This window comes from Nannospalax galili, unplaced genomic scaffold, assembly GCF_000622305.1.
Source record: "Nannospalax galili isolate Female #2095 unplaced genomic scaffold, S.galili_v1.0 scaffold481, whole genome shotgun sequence".
NCBI classification, from domain to species: domain Eukaryota; kingdom Metazoa; phylum Chordata; class Mammalia; order Rodentia; family Spalacidae; genus Nannospalax; species Nannospalax galili.
The window spans coordinates 892,580-912,178 of NW_008345609.1; the positions used below are offsets into that span (position 1 = coordinate 892,580).

The 19,599-nt window shown below is 34.8% G+C and overlaps 2 protein-coding genes across 4 annotated transcripts in view; one reads left to right on the forward strand and one right to left on the reverse strand.

Moving 5' to 3' along the window:
* The window catches only part of Ano3 (anoctamin 3), a 279,126-nt gene that overhangs the window by 190,929 nt on the left and 68,598 nt on the right, over window positions 1-19,599 (forward strand). Inside the window, exon 14 of the mRNA XM_008841730.1 lies at window positions 4,631-4,691. Coding sequence (XP_008839952.1) covers window positions 4,631-4,691 — 61 coding nt within the window. The remainder of the gene's footprint in view (window positions 1-4,630; window positions 4,692-19,599) is intronic.
* Window positions 5,944-11,598, reverse strand: Muc15 (mucin 15, cell surface associated). Of its 3 annotated transcripts, none has more exons than XM_008841714.1 (3): window positions 10,908-11,598; window positions 8,566-8,715; window positions 5,944-6,104 (listed from the first exon to the last, which is right to left on the reverse strand). In XM_008841714.1, the coding sequence occupies exons 1-3, from the start codon at window positions 11,590-11,592 to the stop codon at window positions 5,944-5,946; spliced, it is 996 nt and encodes a 331-aa protein (XP_008839936.1). In that variant the 5' UTR covers window positions 11,593-11,598. The 3 variants fall into 3 exon arrangements, with proteins under 3 accessions (XP_008839936.1, XP_029423502.1, XP_008839935.1); XM_008841713.1 differs by having other exon boundaries at window positions 6,030-6,049; window positions 10,908-11,592; XM_029567642.1 differs by lacking the exon at window positions 8,566-8,715.

Consider the following 19,599-nt stretch of genomic DNA (forward strand, 5'->3'; position numbering starts at 1 on the left):
GATGATAAGATAGAAATATAGATGATGGTTAGAATAGATTGACAGAGATGGATGAATAGATAGATAGATAGATAGATGACAGATGATAGATAGATAGATAGATGGATGATAGATGATAGATAGGTAGATAGATAGATAGATAGATAGATGGATGATAGATAGATGATAGATAGATAGATAGATAGATGATAGACAGATGATAGATAGATAATAGATAGATAATCACTCTATTATATGTACATTTTCAAAACATGGTAGTTTTAAAGTAACCCAAAAGTCTAGATACAGGTTATTTGTAGGTTGTCTTGGGAAAATTAGATGAAACATTGTCAAGAAATGAACAAAAAGATAAAAATATCCACCATCCACACCTGGCAGAATGAAAAAGTGAGTCTTCTGTCCAAGAACCTTTAAATCTAGATGGTTTTTCAAATGTGCAGTAAACATTCAATATTAATAGAAAGATCATGCATGAGAACAGATACATAACTCAAAATTCTCTGGAAAACTCTTACAAGAAAATGTGGAAGAGAAATACTGCCTTTTGCAACAACACAAAAAACAAGTCAAACCTGTATGAAATATTTAATGTCCTGCATTTCTCTGGCTAAACAAAATGCTGCTGTTTTACACCTAAAAAGTCATGATGAGCCTTCTTATGTTGGAAGAAAATGAACTCTTTCTATATGCCAAGCAGTCTAGATTCTTATCACTTAGCCACAAGACATAGCAAGGTATCAGTTCAGTTCCTTATGGAACCTTCACTTCCTTATACTAGGAAGAGGAAATTAATCCTACCATATTTTATTGAAAAGTGCATGTGTGTGTTTTCCCTTTATAATTTGAAAGATGTGTGTGTATCAAAAAATTTGGTCTCATCACGTGATAAAAATTGTATTTATGCAGATCAACATTTCTTTAGATGATTAGTTTTAATAATTTAAAATATATGAATTAAAATATTTTAATAAGGTAATTTACTAATAGTTATATATCAGTTTAAAAGCACTGACACGATACTATTAAATCTTGTGATTGCTAGGATTGTTCCTGAAGATAAATAGCTCAATACTGGAATTTTTATGTAGTCCTAAAACCAATCTAACCCTTTATGTTAATCTCATTCATAGTTGTATCTTAGGGTTATTAAGTTTTTTTTGTTTAGCAAATCAATTTAATACCTAGTATATGACTCAGATTATAGGTTGGTTATAGAAGTACAGCAAAAATAGGAAAGAACTTGTTTATTTTTTCTATAAGAATCTTCAAGAAAGAGTCTGTATCAGAACATCCATCAGAATCACAGAGATAATTTATTTAAAAAGCTGATGGCTGATCCTCATATCCTGAAATTTAGAATTTAGAATCAAATTAACCAAAGATAAGGCATAGAAATCTACATGTTAACTGGTGCAATGGAATGTTAAGGTTCTGAGGGGCATGCTTTAAAACTGTGTGTGTGTGTGTGTGTGTGTTTGTGTGTGTGTGTGTGTGTATACGAAGCAAAATTTCTATATTTGATATAGGATTATGCACTTTCTGTTCTTCCCAAGAGTTAAGGATTCAGAAGTGAGATGGAACTGAATCCCAGACTAAATTTCAATACCTTTCCACATACACTTCGGAATAGCATGGCATGCAGGATTGGGTCTGCCCAGAAGATCTCTGTTCTAGCAGGTCCTTTATGAATTGAACCTGTACTGGAGAGTTGTGATACTCCAAGCAATGTTAGAGGATATCCAGTGCCTGCAGTAAAGGGGAAATAGGCTTAAGTTTTCTATCTCATGAGAAGTGTATCCTTAACCAAGACCCACATTCATTAATTTATAGATGTATTCATCTTTCAAAGCTAAATCACATATCAAAGATCATAGAGAATTCATGCTGTGCTACTCAGTTGTTTCCCTTTCTTACACTGCCACACCAACAATGTCAAATATGTATTTCTAGGTATCACAATCCTCCTTTTGCTTTTAGAAAAGTTTGGTATGCATCTTGAGATATTTTGTGAAAATTTCTTCTGGAGATTTCTTCAATATAGTACATGTTCTTGTCCTGCTAGACAGAATTCAATTCTTATATTACGCTCTTGCAATTAGCATCTAACCTTGAGCTAACCAGAGTACATTTAAATCCCCCTTCTTTTCCACCCTGCACTTCAGTTCAGTGGCTCTGCTCCTATATCAGCACTGTAAAGGAACTAGTAACTAGGCAATAGTCACAGCTTTCTAGTTGGTTATCTCTGTGATGCTCAATATCAGGATGCTTCTTATATGTAAATATATTGGCAATTCTAACAAAGTGATTTTTAACTTGTCACACTCCTGTTCAGGGCAAATTTGAAGTCTTCCCTAGCTCCCATTTTAGCTTTATCTCCCATTACATGTATATGATCTACATTATATTAATATTATACGGCCTCACTGAAATTGAAATTTGCATTTTTGAATTTGTTAGTGTATCAATTTGAGATAAAAATGCCTGAAAGATTTGAAAATTAACTTTTTAAAAGATAATGAATATCATTTTAAAAGAAAATACTTCAAAAACTATGAAAGATTGTGTCTATGTAGCACGGTATTTATTAACTATGACTTTTTATGGTTGCCACCTTTTTTAAAGTGTGGATGTTTCTGAAGCAGGGGAGAACTATTATTTCTTGATGACCTTTAAGTCCTCACATGTAAAATCTCTACTCTTAACACTCTGAGAGACTGTTTCCTGTACTAGGTCTGTTTAATGGGAAAACAAACAGCTGTTCTACTGTTCAGATCGCCCAGGCCTCTCTGTGGGACAGATCTGGAAACAAAGAAGTTGGATTCTCCTGCTGAGTTAAATTTTATCAACTCTGTAGGGGAATTATCTGTGATGCTTCTCTCTCCTGGCCATAATGAATATTCTGAAAAGCAACAGATAACATTTTTTAGGAATCTTCAAACTTAACTGAAATAAAATCTGAGATGCATAAAGGATATTTTGTATTTATATACAAAATGTTGAAAGATTCACTGCTCTGTTGTTTCTTTCTGTGCTATGCTGGGGATCAGACCCAATGCCTGTGCATGCTAAACAAGCTCTCTTCCATGGAGCTACACACCTCTGTATTGCTTTACAATGTCTTCTAAATATTACAGTTAAAATACATGTTCGTATCACTTTAATGTCCTCATTGAGGAGCCTTTTGACTACAGACTGAGCAAACACCAATCTACAACTTTCCTTATGATAATGACTTTTAATACATAATTGGCTTTATACTATTGGGGGGTGGTGCTCCCATTTTCTCTACGTAATATCCCTCCTTATTGTGAGTTTCATTTTCTTGTGGTCTCATTTACCCATACTAAATAAAAAATTCCATGGATAAGTAATTCGTAAGTTTTACATTACAGTCCATTCTATCCCATGTGGCACAAAAATCATCTCTTTGTGTATACATGTTAGGCATCCTACCCATATATTAGTCATGTTTGGAAGCAGCCACAAATATCAGCTATATATTCAGAGATAGTACTTGTGGTCAAATAACTTTTGTCCAGTAGCCTAATGAAACCTTGCAATGCCTACTTTATTCACCTCACTTCACCTGGTGGTGCACACTATCATCACACATTATCATATGTAACACAATAAGATTGATTGGGAGTTCATATTCACAGGTGATTCAAAGCATGTTGTCATATTTGTTCCACTCTATTATTAGTAGTGCTGTTAATCTCTTACTTGACCAGATTTACACGTTAAACTTTCAGACACAGTGATCTGTGCTGTCTACAGGTCTGTGCGCCTCCTGCAGTTCTTGCAGTATATCACCCATGGATATTGAGAAAGCTACTGTCATTTCTGTTGGATTTATGTATATGCCTAATATTTATGATCTTGCTGTCATAAACATACAGGTTTATTTTGAAAAATTTGTAGGGAGAGTTTTATGCTAATAAAAAGTAGTTGCAAATTGGATTTTATTAAATTTGAATTTTATTAAAATCAATATTTGCAATCTTGAAAAATATGCTCAATAACATCTTGTAACTATATTATTTACCAATCTTCAGGTAAGAGCTGATTAAAATATGTTCAATGATTTATGAAACTCTTAAAACAGATTAAGATGAGACTTATTACATCATATAAATCATTACCAGATCCATGGCACAGTCTCGAAGATGCGAAGTATTAAGAATAGCACTACAATGCCTTTCCATTGAAAAAGCTTGATATTTCTGCATTTTACATCTTCCCCATTCTGGGAACCTTTTCTACAAGAAATGAAACTTATTGTGCTTTACCTTAAACTAACTTCTTACATTTCATACAGTAGTGTGTTTGACTGTATCTCCAAATCATTTCCTTAGATATCTGGAAACACTTCAAAGTCAAAATGAAACAGGTACAACAGGGATGAGAGGGAAGAGAGAAGAAAAACCTGTTGTTCCCTTATCTCTTCCCATGAGAAAATCACACAAAGCAATTGTAGGATCCTTGAAAGGATCTCATGCTAATAGATTAACAAACCACAAAATACTGTGGTATCATTTAGGGGGAAATCACCCTACCTAAATGCAAATAATAGCTTCTACTTTAATATATTCATTACTATGACTAATGTTTTTACTTTTTTTCTATTAAGGTAACATATTTGTTTGATAATGGAGGGACAGTCTTCTTTGCTATTTTTATGGCAATATGGGGTAAGTATTTTCTTTCATTATTCCTTTTCTGTTCTGACTTTCTATCACTGTGTTACACACACACACACACACACACACACACACACACACACAATGTAGTGATTCGACAATAAAACCTCTAAACTGTGTGTGCTTTTACATTAATTTCTTTGATAATTTTAATTTTTATTAATTCTCTAAGGCCTAAACCTTCCAGTAAGAAAAAAGTGCCTTGTTCCTGTTAAATTCAGTTGTTAAAGAGAAAAAAAAATGCACTAAAACCACAATTAAGTCTCTTTTATTATTACTAGTAAAAGGGTCGATGAGTTTGCCAGATAAATCCATTCATAGTTCTGTCCTGTCCTTCCTAAAGTTATAGATAGGAAGTTTTATTTCATGTATGGCTGAACAATAATGTCTAATACAGGGTAAATTCTATTCATATCTAACAAGTTAAAAACCATACAGCTTATGCATGAAGATGTTCTTTGGCCTTTCACCGTGTTTCATATTGAGTTTTTAAGACATCTAAGTGGTTGAAATGTGATATAAGCAAAAAAGTTAGAATTGCTTAGAACTCTGAGGACTTTCAGGGAAGCTATCGATTTCTTGGCTAGATTCAGTTTTCTCACTATGGCCCTGCTGAATGCATCCATTGTCAACGTGCCAACGAAAGGGGCTGACCATGCAGCAGATGTGGAAGGGGGGATGCAGTAGAGGAAAGGCTCTCAAACTTACTGCCTTAATTTCTCACCAGAAACTCGGCCACATCATCATTCTGGCTTTAAGGCAAAAAAAATATTTTAAAAAAGCATCCGAATTAGCCCCAAGAAAAGGCTCATCTTGTTTTTTGTTCCAGGACTACAGGCAGAGGAGTAAAGGATCAACATCACCGGTTTTATTTTTTAAAAAATGGTGGGGGGAAGGATGTAATTTTGATTCTCAGTTTTTAGTGAAAAAAAGATTTGATTATGATCAGGCAGTGCTACCATGGTGATGTATATTAGATTTCCTGATTCCACAAAGACTTCCTAGAAAAATAAACCAAAATACAAATTATGGTTATGTAATACGTGCTTCAGCCCAGCTGAAGACTGTAAAAAAGGAAAGCCTTTGGACGATGGCTCCCCACCCTCTATTTCTGCTCCATGTCTCCTGTGGCTGCAGTTCAACTTGCTCAAGGTGCACAGCAAGCTGAGAGCCAATGGGAAGATGAGTGTCTTCAAAATCAGGCTGTAGATGAACGTGCACCCTCTGCAGTCATCTGTTAGTTTTATATTGCGGTGCGAAGCGGTGGTATATCATCCATTGGAATGTCATCATGAACATTTTCTCCACCTTCTGGCATGGATGCATCACTCACAGCTGAGTTGTAGTAACTAGAATTTCCAAAATTGACATCATAAGGTTCTGGTGCATTATCTAATCGTAGAACTGAAAAAAAAAAAAATAACAAAATCAGCAGAATTGCTTTACTGCCGTTCTCTAAAATGATGTTCAGTCACCTGATTTCATTATCAGATTATAAGAATTTTTTTAGGTAATTGAAAAGATACACCTTTTATATGGGCATCTCAGACATTGCTTTTGAAATATTAAATAAGTAGGTATTTTTGTATACTACATTTATTTTTATGAATAACAACAGTGGTACTTCTAAAATCCCACTGTCAATGAACACAAAATTACGGAATTGTAAAACACATCTCAACAAAAACAGACCATTAACCTGTATTTTGAAATACAATTATATAACTATTGACTTTTGAATCCTGAGGTTTTTGAGAGCTCTATTACCATGTTCAGAACACTTTTTTTCAATCTTTAAAATTTGTTTAATTCTATGTGTATGAGTTTTTGCCATTATCTAAGTGCACCTGTGCTTGCAATAACCTTGGAAGCCAAAAGAGGGCGTCCGATCCTTTGGAAATGGTTTTACAGACAGTTGTTAGCAGCCATGTGAGTGCTGGGAACAAAACCAAGATCTTCTGCAAAGAGCAGCCACTGCTCTTAACTTCTAAGCCAACTCTCCAATCCACATGTACATAATTTTTAACTGCTGCTATAAAAATTGTTAAGTGAGAACAATTAAAAAAAACATTATTTACCAATTTCCTCAGTACCTCAATGGGCAAATATGTTAAAGTAAAGAGAGAAGAAAACTATTTATGAAACCTTACACTTCCTTCTGAGATCCAATCATAATGCCCTTAATATATTCTGATAGATGATACAAGAGAGTTTTATTTTCAACAAAGCTTATTACTTTCTTAATAATCTTGTTCATTTTCAGGGAAATCTTAGGTATGTACTAGATATCTTAAAAGTTCTGTAAGCAGTAACTAATTGATAATTAGATTAGATTTGTGATGTAATAATTCCACTACGTATTATCTTGTCTGCCTATTCCTTAAGCTATCTGCCTATGAACTAGCCTACCAGGAACTTTAAGTCTTTAGAAAAAGGTGTCTAAAAGTTGTCTTGAAGGGATCCAACAGGTATCATGATTATCATGACTGAATTATGCCTTTAAACATCAGCCACAGCTGTTCATATTGTATAAAACTAAAAGATCAAATTTTTCTCTAAAAATATATTTATGCAAGACAAGATTCTTAGTTTAATATATATATATATAGAGAGAGAGAGAGAGTAATTAGGGAATTGTTAAACTATATATATATAGAGAGAGAGAGAGAGAGAGAAACTATTGTCAGAAAGTCCATCATTTAACTTTGAAATGTGACACTTTTTGTCTCATATGGATTAGTAGAAGCCCACAAACAGCATTCTGCTAAACTTTCAGTTAATGGATTTGATTTTGAATACGTGTAATGTATCATTCATGAACTAAACTCATCAGAACTTCACATCTTGGACTATTCAGAGGCAGGTAAATATTTGATATGTTGATGGATTTCTGGTGTATACAAGATAAGATTTCTCTTAGTGCATAAAAGAAAGAGGAGTCCTAGCATCTGAAGTGATTTCTGTTTGAATATTGCTATATATCAAACTCATTGCTTTATTTAGCGTATCTGTATTTCTCCATTATCTATACTATGGTTGCCATTTTGTCTTTATTTCATGTGCATGCCTGTATATGATGTGATGTATATATGTGTGCTCATGTGTGCACATGCATGTGAAGACCTGAGGCTGTTGTTAGGAATATTCCTCAATGGCCCTCCACATTGTACATTGAGGCAGGGTCCTTCAAATGAACCTAGAACTCAGTGATAAGACTAATCTCACTGGTCAGCTTGTTTGGGGGGAATGCCAGTTCCTGCCTTGTGAGTACTGGAATTGCAGGCTAATGTACCCAACATTTATGTGGGTTTTGGAGATCCAAACTCTGGGTGACATAAGAGGGCAGAAAGTGTTTTTAACTGCTGAGCCATTTTCCCGTTTCTCTTTGGCTCTTTACAAAACTGTTATGCAAGTGGAGAATTCTTGAATTAAGGTGTATCATGACCTCATGTTATAAACAGGCAGCTTCAGATATTTCTCTTGATCCCACTAAGGTATGGTTAATGAAGACTAGCTGTGTGTATATACACTTGGGACGACTTCCAAGTTCCAACAAATCTTTTTTTTCATATTGTTACCTCTAAGCAATCTTACAATAGCAAATAATGACATTGTAGGGAGTTCTAAAAATAAAACTGACCATATTTTCTGAACTTCATACCATAATCTTCCAAATTTATAACCTATGTATGAATAGTTGATTACTATTTAATAGTTGATACAGTCAGCAACGAATCCAAATCATCTTTATATTTCACAGATACATAATGTAAATATCGTCCAAATGTTTCCTGAATCCCTTCTAGACAGTGAGTTCTCGGTTCACACCACTGTATCCAAGTCAGACTCTTAACGGAGTTTTTACCTGGTTCATTTCTGTCATCATACAGTCGCCGATGGGAAAAGGAATCTGTTTTCCTTTTTCCACACAACAAGTAGCCAACAAGGCTAAGCAGGGAAACACCCAGAATAGCCCCTAAAATGGCCCCGAATACTATTCCTGTGCTTTTATTCTCTAGAAGACAAGACAAAAGGTACAGGTAAGAAGTAGAAAATAATTATTCAAAGCACAAAATAAACACATATAGATTTTCTATATACAAAAGAGGATCTAGCAGATTTAATATTTTAAATTATATAATGGTGACTGTGCACTGGTATGTTACAGGGAAAGTGTGTGTAAATTATCTGCCACTCACCATTTAGGTCTTTAGCAGCACAACGTGAGCAACTTCATTATGAAATCACACACCTACATTTTCACTTGCATTGAGATATTTCTAAGTCCCAGCTTCAATTGTCCTGTTTGTTGTTATCACCAGCAATACTGAAATGCTGTGATTATTCAACATTAAGCTCTGATTTCAATGTCTCATACTATATTCATTAAGTCTTTCCTAAACCCTGAATCTCTGAGGATGTTTAACGGCGAAATGAACTCCAACTTTGTACAAATAATCGAAGATTTTAAAAATCAGTAAGAATAAGAAAAGGGCACTATAAGGCAAAACAGTATAACCTGACATGTGATGTTCCTTAGCCAAACAAAGCAATCAGAAGCAAAGGCAAGACAGTCAAATTTCATTTTCTAAATATACTGTTTCTTACAGAAAGACTCATTGTGTTTGCTAATAACACTTAGATGTTGGCGCATGTGTCTCTAATCTGTATGTATTTGATTATTACTAGTCATGGTCGGTTGCACTTGGATCCTTGGCACTTGTGTATGTATATAAAGTCATTGGGTAGATTTCAATGGTAATGTTTATCACCTCTACCAATTAACATGACATAAATTTTATGCTTCCTCCTCAAATATAACTCATTTTTAAAATTTGTTTTTTTGTGTGTATGTATATCACACAGAACATCCCAATCTTATTCATGATGAAGAGCCTTTTAAAATATCTAAGGTGAGCTCCTTTAATCCCAGCACTTAGGAGGCTAAAGCAGATGGATGTCTGTGAGATCAAGACCAGCCTGATCTATATAGCGAGTTCCAAGCCAGCTGGAGATACATGGAAACCTTGTCTCGAAAAACAAATGCAGAAAACAAATCTACATCTATATATAAAACAACTAGCAACAACAGTAAAATTGTTGCTAGTATAAAATGAAGCATATTTAACTAAATATTTTTAAGAAAGAAGAGCTATGGTAGTAATCAATGTTCAATATGCCAGAGAGAGAGAGAGAGAGGAGGAGGATTTTTTTTCAAATTTCTTTTTACTGGATACAACAGTATACATGAGTGACCAGGTGTGCGAAGATTGTAACTAAAGGAAATTACTTTACATACATTTTATAATAGTTGTAATGTTACTATAAAGCCTAGACTTGAGAATCTAGACTACTCATCTAGTAACAACAGTTTACAAGCATCTATTTGTGTATATGATTATGTATATCTAATATTTATAATATAATTCTAAGAAAGTTTATAAGAAGGCAATAAGTTCATAGGTAAAATGATTTTATTAAAAACAATAAGGTGACTTCAAGCATATAAGCCTAAGGCTAGACCTAAAGGAAGGAAGGCATGCTGAATCAATTATGTAGCCAAAGATATATTTACATATTTTTTGTTTTAACATTTGGCAAACATATGAATTCCCATATACTAAACAAAACATATGAATTCCCATATACTAAATGATATTGTGATCCAACAAATTCTGTTTATATGATTTTCATCAGATATTAAACCAAAAATTCAGAGGATTTCCTTGTGTTGAGTTTCTCTAAATAATGTGTGCAATATCAATGCTTTATTATTGTCTTGTAATTACTATGTAGTGTCTACATAATTTATAATTTCAATAATTTTGGCCAGTTTTTCAAACTCACATGTATACATTTTTAAATTAATTTTCATCATATTCATAAAAGGATGAGAACGTCTGATCTGTCTTTTAAGACTCAGTGAAAAATGTTACCTGTTCCCTCAGATGCCCGTTTCCTTTACCTCACTTGCTCCTCATCTTGTCCCACTGTCTCCTCACACTCCTGTCTGGTAATAACTAGCATGTGTTCAATTAAGTCCTGAAACCGCCTCACAGTGCCCAGTGCTTATTTCCCACTGTAAGAACTAACTGTATTATTGCAATTGCCTCTATTTTTAGAGAATGGCATATTTCTTAGATTTAATTTATATTATTTAGATACTCAACTTTATATAAGAGGAAAGTTAAATCCACTTATATTTACCTTTTTGAGTGTCTGATGTATTTGGAAAGAGTTTTGAATTATTGGTGAATATTAAGGTGGGTTGTAAGGTTGTATTTTCTTGATAAGGGGTAAATCCGGCAAAGTTGTCACTGTTCGTGGTAAGCAATCCAGTAGGTTCCACTGTCAAAGGGGTCACAGGTGTGGTAGTTGATCCTGGAGCATGGTTTGTGACAGAACTAGAAATGTCAGGAATTTTCAAGGTATCATTGTCCAAAACCCAAGTATGATTTTCTGATGATAAAGAATACGTAGAATCCAGATGCGCTGAGATGTGCCCAAGATTTTTATCTGTTATAGATGAATTCAAAGGTAAGCGAGAAACAAAGCCATGAAGGAAGGGAGAGACTGTGGAAAATGTGGAGGTAGGTCTTGGACCCTCAGAATTGTTAACTCTTAGCAAGTTGTTGGTGGAATTTACTGTTTCGGAGGTTGTGGATAGATCCAAAGGAGCTTCAGCCACCGGGTGATTGGAGGCACTCCTGGCTTCATTTTCTGAAGTTATATTTGCTTCACTTTCCAAGGGAATAGATTTATTTCCTATTGTTTTCAAAACATCCTCAGTGCTTTGAGTTGTATTTCTTCCAGGATTTTGCTTCTCATAGCTACCAAATGGTAATGAAATTAACAGAGTTGAAATGAACACAGTTTTGGCTAAGGTCAACATGGTAGCCTTCTTTGCTGTTGGTTTTAGTAAGAGGAATCTGAAAGAAAGCATTAATCGTTTGAATTTTTGAGAGTGTGGCTCTTCATGACTAAGGGGATAAAACTCTAGAGTAACATGGTTGAGAAATTAATACATTTCATAATCTAAAAGTTGTGTTCAGGTAGATTACAAATTTTAGCTAGAACTAAGTTCTGTTTTCTATATATTTCTTCCTCCATTGTAGGGAAATGCCAGGAAACAGCTTTTTCAAGTTAGATACTACCATTTTAAAGATCACTGAGTTTGGGACAAGTTGAAAAATATATTTATTAATATATCTATGCATATGCACAGGCTAATAATTAAACATTTTTAATACTGTAAATATAGGACTATAGAGCTGGCTGGTTTCTTCATACTATTTAGGAAAGCATACTCTTTATAATAATGCTATTTTGAATGTTAATAGTGAAAATGATTATAAAGTAATTGTGCCTTGTATCAGTTCTACAAAGGAAGTCAGTCAGGAGCTTCCTTAAAAACAGTGTTACTCTGTTTACTTTTAATAATTTGAATTTAAAACCATCCATGTTTTACTAATACTTCTTGCTTCATGGTGTCCATCTTCCTATTTGATCCCAATTTAATATGGAAAGCAGGTAGGTCTCAGACTCACAGAAATCTACCTGCCTCCCAAGTGCTGGGATTTTAAGAAATTCTTTATTCTTGCACTCTTCTTCTTAAATGAAGAATGCGGGCTTGGGGGCTGAAGAGCCTTGGCTGCACTTGCTAAGGACCCAGGTTCAGTTCCTAGCACCCACATGGCAGCTAAAAACAGTCCATAACTCCAGTTCCAGGGTATCAGATGCCCTCTTCTGACCTCTACGGTCTTTGTATGACATGGGTGCACTTGCACATGTGCAGGCAATATACTCATACATACACATAAAATAAAAAATAATGTTTTTTAATTTATGGAAAAATGAATATGATTGAAGTTATCTGTGAAAAATTTTACCTGGGTAGATGATGGCCAAACTAGGCAATAAAATATATATAAAACCTCCTAATCTAAGTACACCAGTTTGCCTTAGTGTTGAAGTGCCCAACTCATAAATAGGGTAATAATGAAAAATATTTAGAGCAGGTTACTATCTAACTTCTGTCACAACCTGTAAAAATCATCATCATTATAAGTTGTTAACATATTATCATTAAAGTAACCGATATTGTTCTGAGACTAAAGCAGATGATGCAGGTAGAAAAATTCAGTATATTGTCTGACTTAAAGAAAGCACTTACAGATACCAACCTTCCTTTAATGCCATTCAAATATAACAGTGTATCTCTAGTGATGCATTGATCTTGTGATACAAGAACAGATTATGTTATATTCATTTTGTAGATAAAGAAATTGAGACCCAGAGTGGCTAGTAATGGAAATTAATCAATAAATGAAAGAGGTAGCACTTGAATCCAAGTCTACCAACTGCAACCATATAGGATGCTAAAAGTTGGTATTTAAAACTTTATTATTATTATTATTATTTAAAAAACTGTTAGACTGGAGCTCAGTTGGTAAAGTGCTTGCCTTGTATACAGGAAGCCCTGGGTTTGGACCTTGTATCACATAAACCTAGTAAGGTGGAAAATGCCTGAAATCCCAGTACTAAAGAAGAGAAAGAAAAATCAGAAGTTCAAGGTCATCTTTAGCTACATAGTTCAAGTAGAGCCTCAGAGACATGAGAACCTGTGTTAAACAAGCAAAAATTTAGACAATAAAGTCTGAGAAATAATTTGATGCCCTGTGGGTTTGGGCCTTAATTTTCACTAAAAGATCTCATCTTAGATAGAAAAGTGGAGGATGTACAACTGCAAATATTTACTCCTATGTTGCTTGCAAGGTTCCAGAGCTTCCCATGAAGTTTTCACTACTCTTGCTCACACTGCTGATTTTCGACTAGAATTTAAAAAGCTTGTATAGCACTCCTAGTGATTTATCTTTGGATTTTAATATTTCTCATATAGCAAGCATTCAACTAATGATTTCTCACATACAGTACAAATTAAAAATATCCGAATTACAATCTATGTCATGATTTCATCAAAAGCTTTCAGAAGCAGTCCATAGCTTTGGATTCCAAAGGTTATGGTGAAACTTAGCATATTCTATCCTTGTTCTAACCACTTAAGAAAAGTCTTCCTAAAATTAAGACAGGTAGGTATGCAATAATATTCATAGGTGCATTATTTATGATTCTCTGGTTTAAATCTACCAGTAACAGATTGCACAACAAATGCCTGGCTAGTCATAGGGTAAAAATTAATATATCAAGGTTTTCTGAAACAGTGTAGCTACTTATAAGAAACATGAGGAAAGATTTTTAAAATGAAAGCACATTGTGTTAATCCCACATATATAAAGTTCAAAATGGGCAGAAAGCTCTGTTAGAAGACAAGAGCAGATACTTCCAACAAGAAGACACTGTTCACTTAAAGGGCACCTGCCTGCTGGTGATGCTCTGTATTTTGAGATTACAGAAGTGTTTGCATTTGTGATAAATTCATGGATGCAGCACGTGGATATGGAGAGAAAACTGCACTCATCTATGTAACAAAAATTACAAAGGATCATATAGCTTAGTTCTTGGTAACTTTTTAGACCTTCCCATAATAATTTTTTAACATAGACTCTAAATTTATTGATTAACTCAGAGTAGCTTATAACCTCATTTTCTTGAGGTTATCTACATTAGTGTTTCTCAAATATAATGACTTTACATGTATTTTCATGTAAGAAACCCAAACAACATTGTATACTTTATCTTGTTGGATTCACATGAAAAAAACATAAGTGATTGTCCCTTGAATCTATAGACTAACCAATATTTCATTCAGTAAATGCTTCATGTAGCATATTTTAAATGCAGCTTAATTTGGAAGAACTGTGTATATATCAGGAGTATATTTTTAGTTAAATCTAACAGCTTATAGCACACACAGCAATCCCTCATTAACTGCTGCCACTGCTCTGAGGTCATCACTTTTTATCATTACTATGCCATTTTGCTTTACATTCTCTCTATTTGGGCATTTTACTTATTTTCTCATCCTAAAAATGTGGCCACTAGAGGGGGTAAGGACTCTTAGTTCTAGTTTTCTTCAGAGTCACCTGAGGAACTTGGTCTTGAGCTTTCACTCCCTTCCTGTAATGAGAATCCTTGTAGCACAAGTAGTGAGTTTTATTGTTCCCGTTTCACCTTGCCTGTAACATTCAACCACCAAAGGTATCTCTCATTCCTTCTACTCACTTTTAAGTGTAACCTGAAAACCTAGGGTATCACTAACCCAATGAGCCCAAGCACTGTTATTGCTTATAACATATCTCCTTGGAAAAAAAGTTTGTTTTTTAAAGAAGGAAGCAAAGAACAGATATTATGTCTGAATATTAGATATGGCTAATTTAATTAAGGAATTAATACAGCTATGGATAAGGATTTGTGAAGACTAATTTATTCCTATAATCCTGACATTGTGTCAGGAGATCTTTGTTTATCCTCCTTGGCTTCTATGAAAACTATGTAACACCTGTTCCCAGGAACTTTTCATCTTAAAGGAGCAGAAATGATCAAGCACTTAAACCATCAGGTGTTCAAAACTTCAGCCCTGATATTTTACAAAAGAAAGGACAAAGTGACTTGGGTTCAGTTGGACTCATTCTGAATTGAATAGTGTGCCTTGGGAATAGTAAAAATGAATCAGGGTTATACAAACTCCGGAAGACAGTGAGTCAAGTTCTGCTTTCATCCTCGCATTTTCCTTTCATTCTCTCACATCTCTAGGTTTCAAGTACTGAAGTGATGTTGTATATCTGCCGGTCTACATAGATATAGATATGTACATCAACCTGTTATACACATACAGATATGTTATATTAAACTGAAATTGCTCTGGGATATGAATGGCATGATTGAGTGCATGCATGTTCATCTATCAGTCAGGTGTTCTCAGAGTGCAAAGAAAATGTTAAAGAGAAAGTTGAAAATTTTAGAAGGAGAAGATTTCACCTGTATGTTTTACCTCTTCTTGCACCCAGTTGGGTAGCAATTTTATTGTAATATTTAAAGACTTTGGGAGTGATCAACACAAACTTGAAAAACTAGAATGTACTTTCAAGATAAATGAGCTTCACTTTTTTAAAGAATGTTTTTAAAAATTTTGCTTATTATTTTTATTTTATGTGTATGAGTGTTATGTAGGTAAGTGCACACATGTCGTACAATGCCTGTGGAGGACAGAAGAGGCTGTTGGATCTCCTGGAACTGGAGTAATGGACCATTATTAGCTGCCATGTGGGGCTGGGATTCGAACTTGGGTCTTCTGCAAGAACAGTCAGTGTTCTTAGCTGCTGAGCCATTCTTCGAGATGGAGAATAAATGTTATTTCACCCTCTCCTTGGTGTTATCACTCACAATGTGTTTTCCCATTGCTAGTTGTCTGTGGAGAGCTAGAGAACATAGTGAGGGGAAAAGAACCTAACTGCAGAAGCAGACTTACCTGGCGTGCATAATCTTGCTTGCTCTTAATTGTATAAAATCATTATTCTGCCCATCCTCCCTTTAGTGACTGAATCATAGCCATTTCATGCTAAGCCTTAAGAATAAGCAGGCACCCTGGTTATGTCTGGTTGTCAACTCATGCTCGAGAAAATATGGTATTCATTGTTTCCTCAGTGAGAAGAAGGACTTTTAAATAATAGTGTCAGTCCAGGTATGACGAAGGTATGTTAGGACAAGGCGTTCCTGCATTGAAAAACTAATGACTCTCCTCTCCCACTGTTTACCCAATTGCTTTTGATCATTTGCTGTTGTATACCCAGTTTAGGTGTGCTTTTTTATTTATTTTTGGCATAAAATGCTCTGTTGGCAATGTAGCTAACTCTCCAGGCAAGACTTGAATAATTGGATTTTACTGGCCTTTCCAATCTGAGTCAGTATTGTATGCCTTCTCTGTATGAGTCATGCTAAATGAGAGTGTAAGAAACCATGTTTCCAAAACTGTGTCTTGTATAAATAAAAAGCATAGGAAACATGAAGGTTCAGAGGGATGATGCATCTGAGGATAGTCTTTATGCATAGTTTCAATTTTATTTGATAAAAAAAGAAAAATGAAAATGAAAGCATGGATTTTTTTCTTTAAAAATTATTGTTTTCCAAAACTTTTTTCTAACCTTCTATTAAAAGACTCATATATAAATTTAAAGAAAATAAAGAGAATGCCATGCTGCCTCCTAGCTTGGGAGTTCTCAGTCATAAACTTTGCTGTTGTTCAAAAGTAGGTTCTTAGAAAGAATGTGTCTCTACAAGAAATGTTCTGGATACAAATTCCCAAGGATGAGGCTTTATCCTTCTATCACATTCCACTGTCTGTAGAAACAGCCTCTATGAATCAAATAGAAAGTAGGTCAATGGGAAATTATCCTTTCATAAAAGGAAGCTCAAATAGACACAAACTGAAAATGACTTTAAGAAAGTCTGTCTACCTCTTCATTCTATAGGAAGAAGTCTTCAGTAGGAACCAACTTACCCTTTTAAATTGCCATTGAATGTTGGACATGCGTGCTTATCATAATAGATAAAATAATACACTGTAGATTAATTTTAATTTGAATTAAAATTTAATTTTTAACTAAGAAAGTCATTTCAAACAGTTTATAGAAACTTAGACTTCAATGTACATGATAATTTAAAAAAAATCGTATTCTAATACCTAAAACAAGAAACTGTAAACCTAAGTACATAATTTAAAGCTAAGTGCTGTGTCTACTACCCCATTTCTACATTAAACATGTTGCTACCTTTCCCCTGACCTAGACATACACTTTAAATAAATATGGCTTTCACTTAATTCTAGTGCTGGTTTTATCATCTAGTAGCTCTGGCAGGACTCCTTAAAGTTAACTCATTTAACATTGCAAATGTCCACTTAGAAGGTAATTAACTAAAGAAACAAATTTTACCAGAGTCTCTGTAGCAACTTGCCTGACTGTTCTGTCAAAGTTTGATGCCAGTGTGACTTTTTAGTAAAGAAATGAGAGACAGCAAGAGATAGATGACAGAGGAGAGAGAGAGAGAGAGAGAGAGAGAGAGAGAGAGAGAGACAGTGAGGAGTGAGAGAGTGAGAGGAGAGGGAGAGAGAAACCCCAACCACACTTACCTTCAGACCTAACAGGTGTTTGCTGAAATATCACAGTTTTCCTGGCTGGAATAAATCCTCAGAGCATGATAGAGCAGGTGGGTTAAGTGTGACAGTGTCTCACTGAGCAGGACACAGACCAACGCCAGAGAAACAAAATTAGGTGGGGCGGGCCGGGCGGCAGTATCTTGCTTGTGTAATAGAGCAGCCAAGAACCTGACTGACCTGCTTCTCAGCTGTAAGCAATAGGATATCATCTCATTTGGGCCTTTTTATAAAAGCCCAACCCTCCAGTTTTCATGGGTTACTCTTCCTTGATTTTTGAGGCAGACTGGTTCTCCATAGCAGTGACAAAGAAGGGCATTCATTTCTTGACCTGAGATGGGGGGACAGAGAAGAGAGAATGTGTTTGATAGCATATAGCATCCTCTGGTATATCAAAAACTAACATTGAATGATGTGCTCTGTTCAGGTAAGGACACCCAAAATGAGTCATGCTCTACACCTGTTGCTTTGTGGTAGCACTATATAGTTAACTTATGATGAGATCCTTCTTTCCAGTGGCAGTCCTCTGAGACATAAAACCTGAATGGAGAAAACTCAACGAGGTCAATAGTGAGGGACTTGCCTGATGTATACTGAAATTGGTATTGTAGAAAGTATCACTAAACACAAAGTCAATGAACATGTGTTGGTGTCCTTGAGAACTACTTTAGAAATAATCATCAGGACTGTGATGGAGGTTCTTGCTGATTTTCAGAATTTTACAGAGTCACTAAAGCTTGTGTGGGAATTGTTAAATGATCCTGGATAACTTGGTCTGGCAGTGTTGGTTTCATAGTTTCCATTCTATGTTCTCTTTACTTTTGCTCTTAACATAGAAGCTAGAGGATTTCAGAAGTGCCTGGGTGATCCTTAATTAAATACTAGAGTTGAGAAACAACTTGGCATGCTTCCTTTTACCTCCTTTCATGGCTTATGAAAGGGAGAAGGGTGATACTGGGATATTCTTAACATCAGTGTTTGGGGACTCTATTTAACTTAATATGCCAGAGGTTTATGCTTGGTTTCTGTTGTACAAAGAGATAGATTTCCAACTGTTGAAAAAGTAAATGAAACTTCATCTTAAGCACACAAGCTATAAAACTTCAAGTTCAATGTAAAGAATCTGTCTAGTTAATTGGCCCCAGAAAAAAACAAGGTAATTCTATACTTCTAAATTTTCTGCAGTTCAAAGGTCTCTCTGGAGTTTGATTAGAAATTAAATCAACTCCTAAAAAGTATTCATTCAAAGGATATGTAAGCTGTATTTGCATTGGTATGAAGAAAAACAAGTTAAACTCAAACAACTGGTTGCTAAGCAATTACTTGATAGTGTTCAATTGCTTGTTTTCAGATTAGCCAATTACAAGGAAAAGAACGTACTTGGTGTAGGGACGTTCTCTGTCTGAACTTAGGGAACTGAATATGAATTGACAACCTGTGTTTACAGCATCCCTCAACATTCTCCTGGATATACACAGGAATATCACTACTGCTTTCTAATCTGACAGTAGTAATTATAGCCTGTCAGGCAGGAACATTGCTAAACATTTATGTTAACTCTCTATTTCCAGTGCCCAAAGTGTCAAAGCTTTCCCTGAAATGTTAGCTGAAGGCTCAGAATGTTTATCATCATTGCCTTCCTGCAACCATAACCAAATGATCAAAACTAATTTTAAATAAAAGTCCAATATAAGTCAAAAATTTAATTATGCATTAATTGAGTGCTTTAGGTTATTCAGTTTATTTGTTTGTAACCAGAAATGTTTGATAAGTCACCTTAGTGGAAGC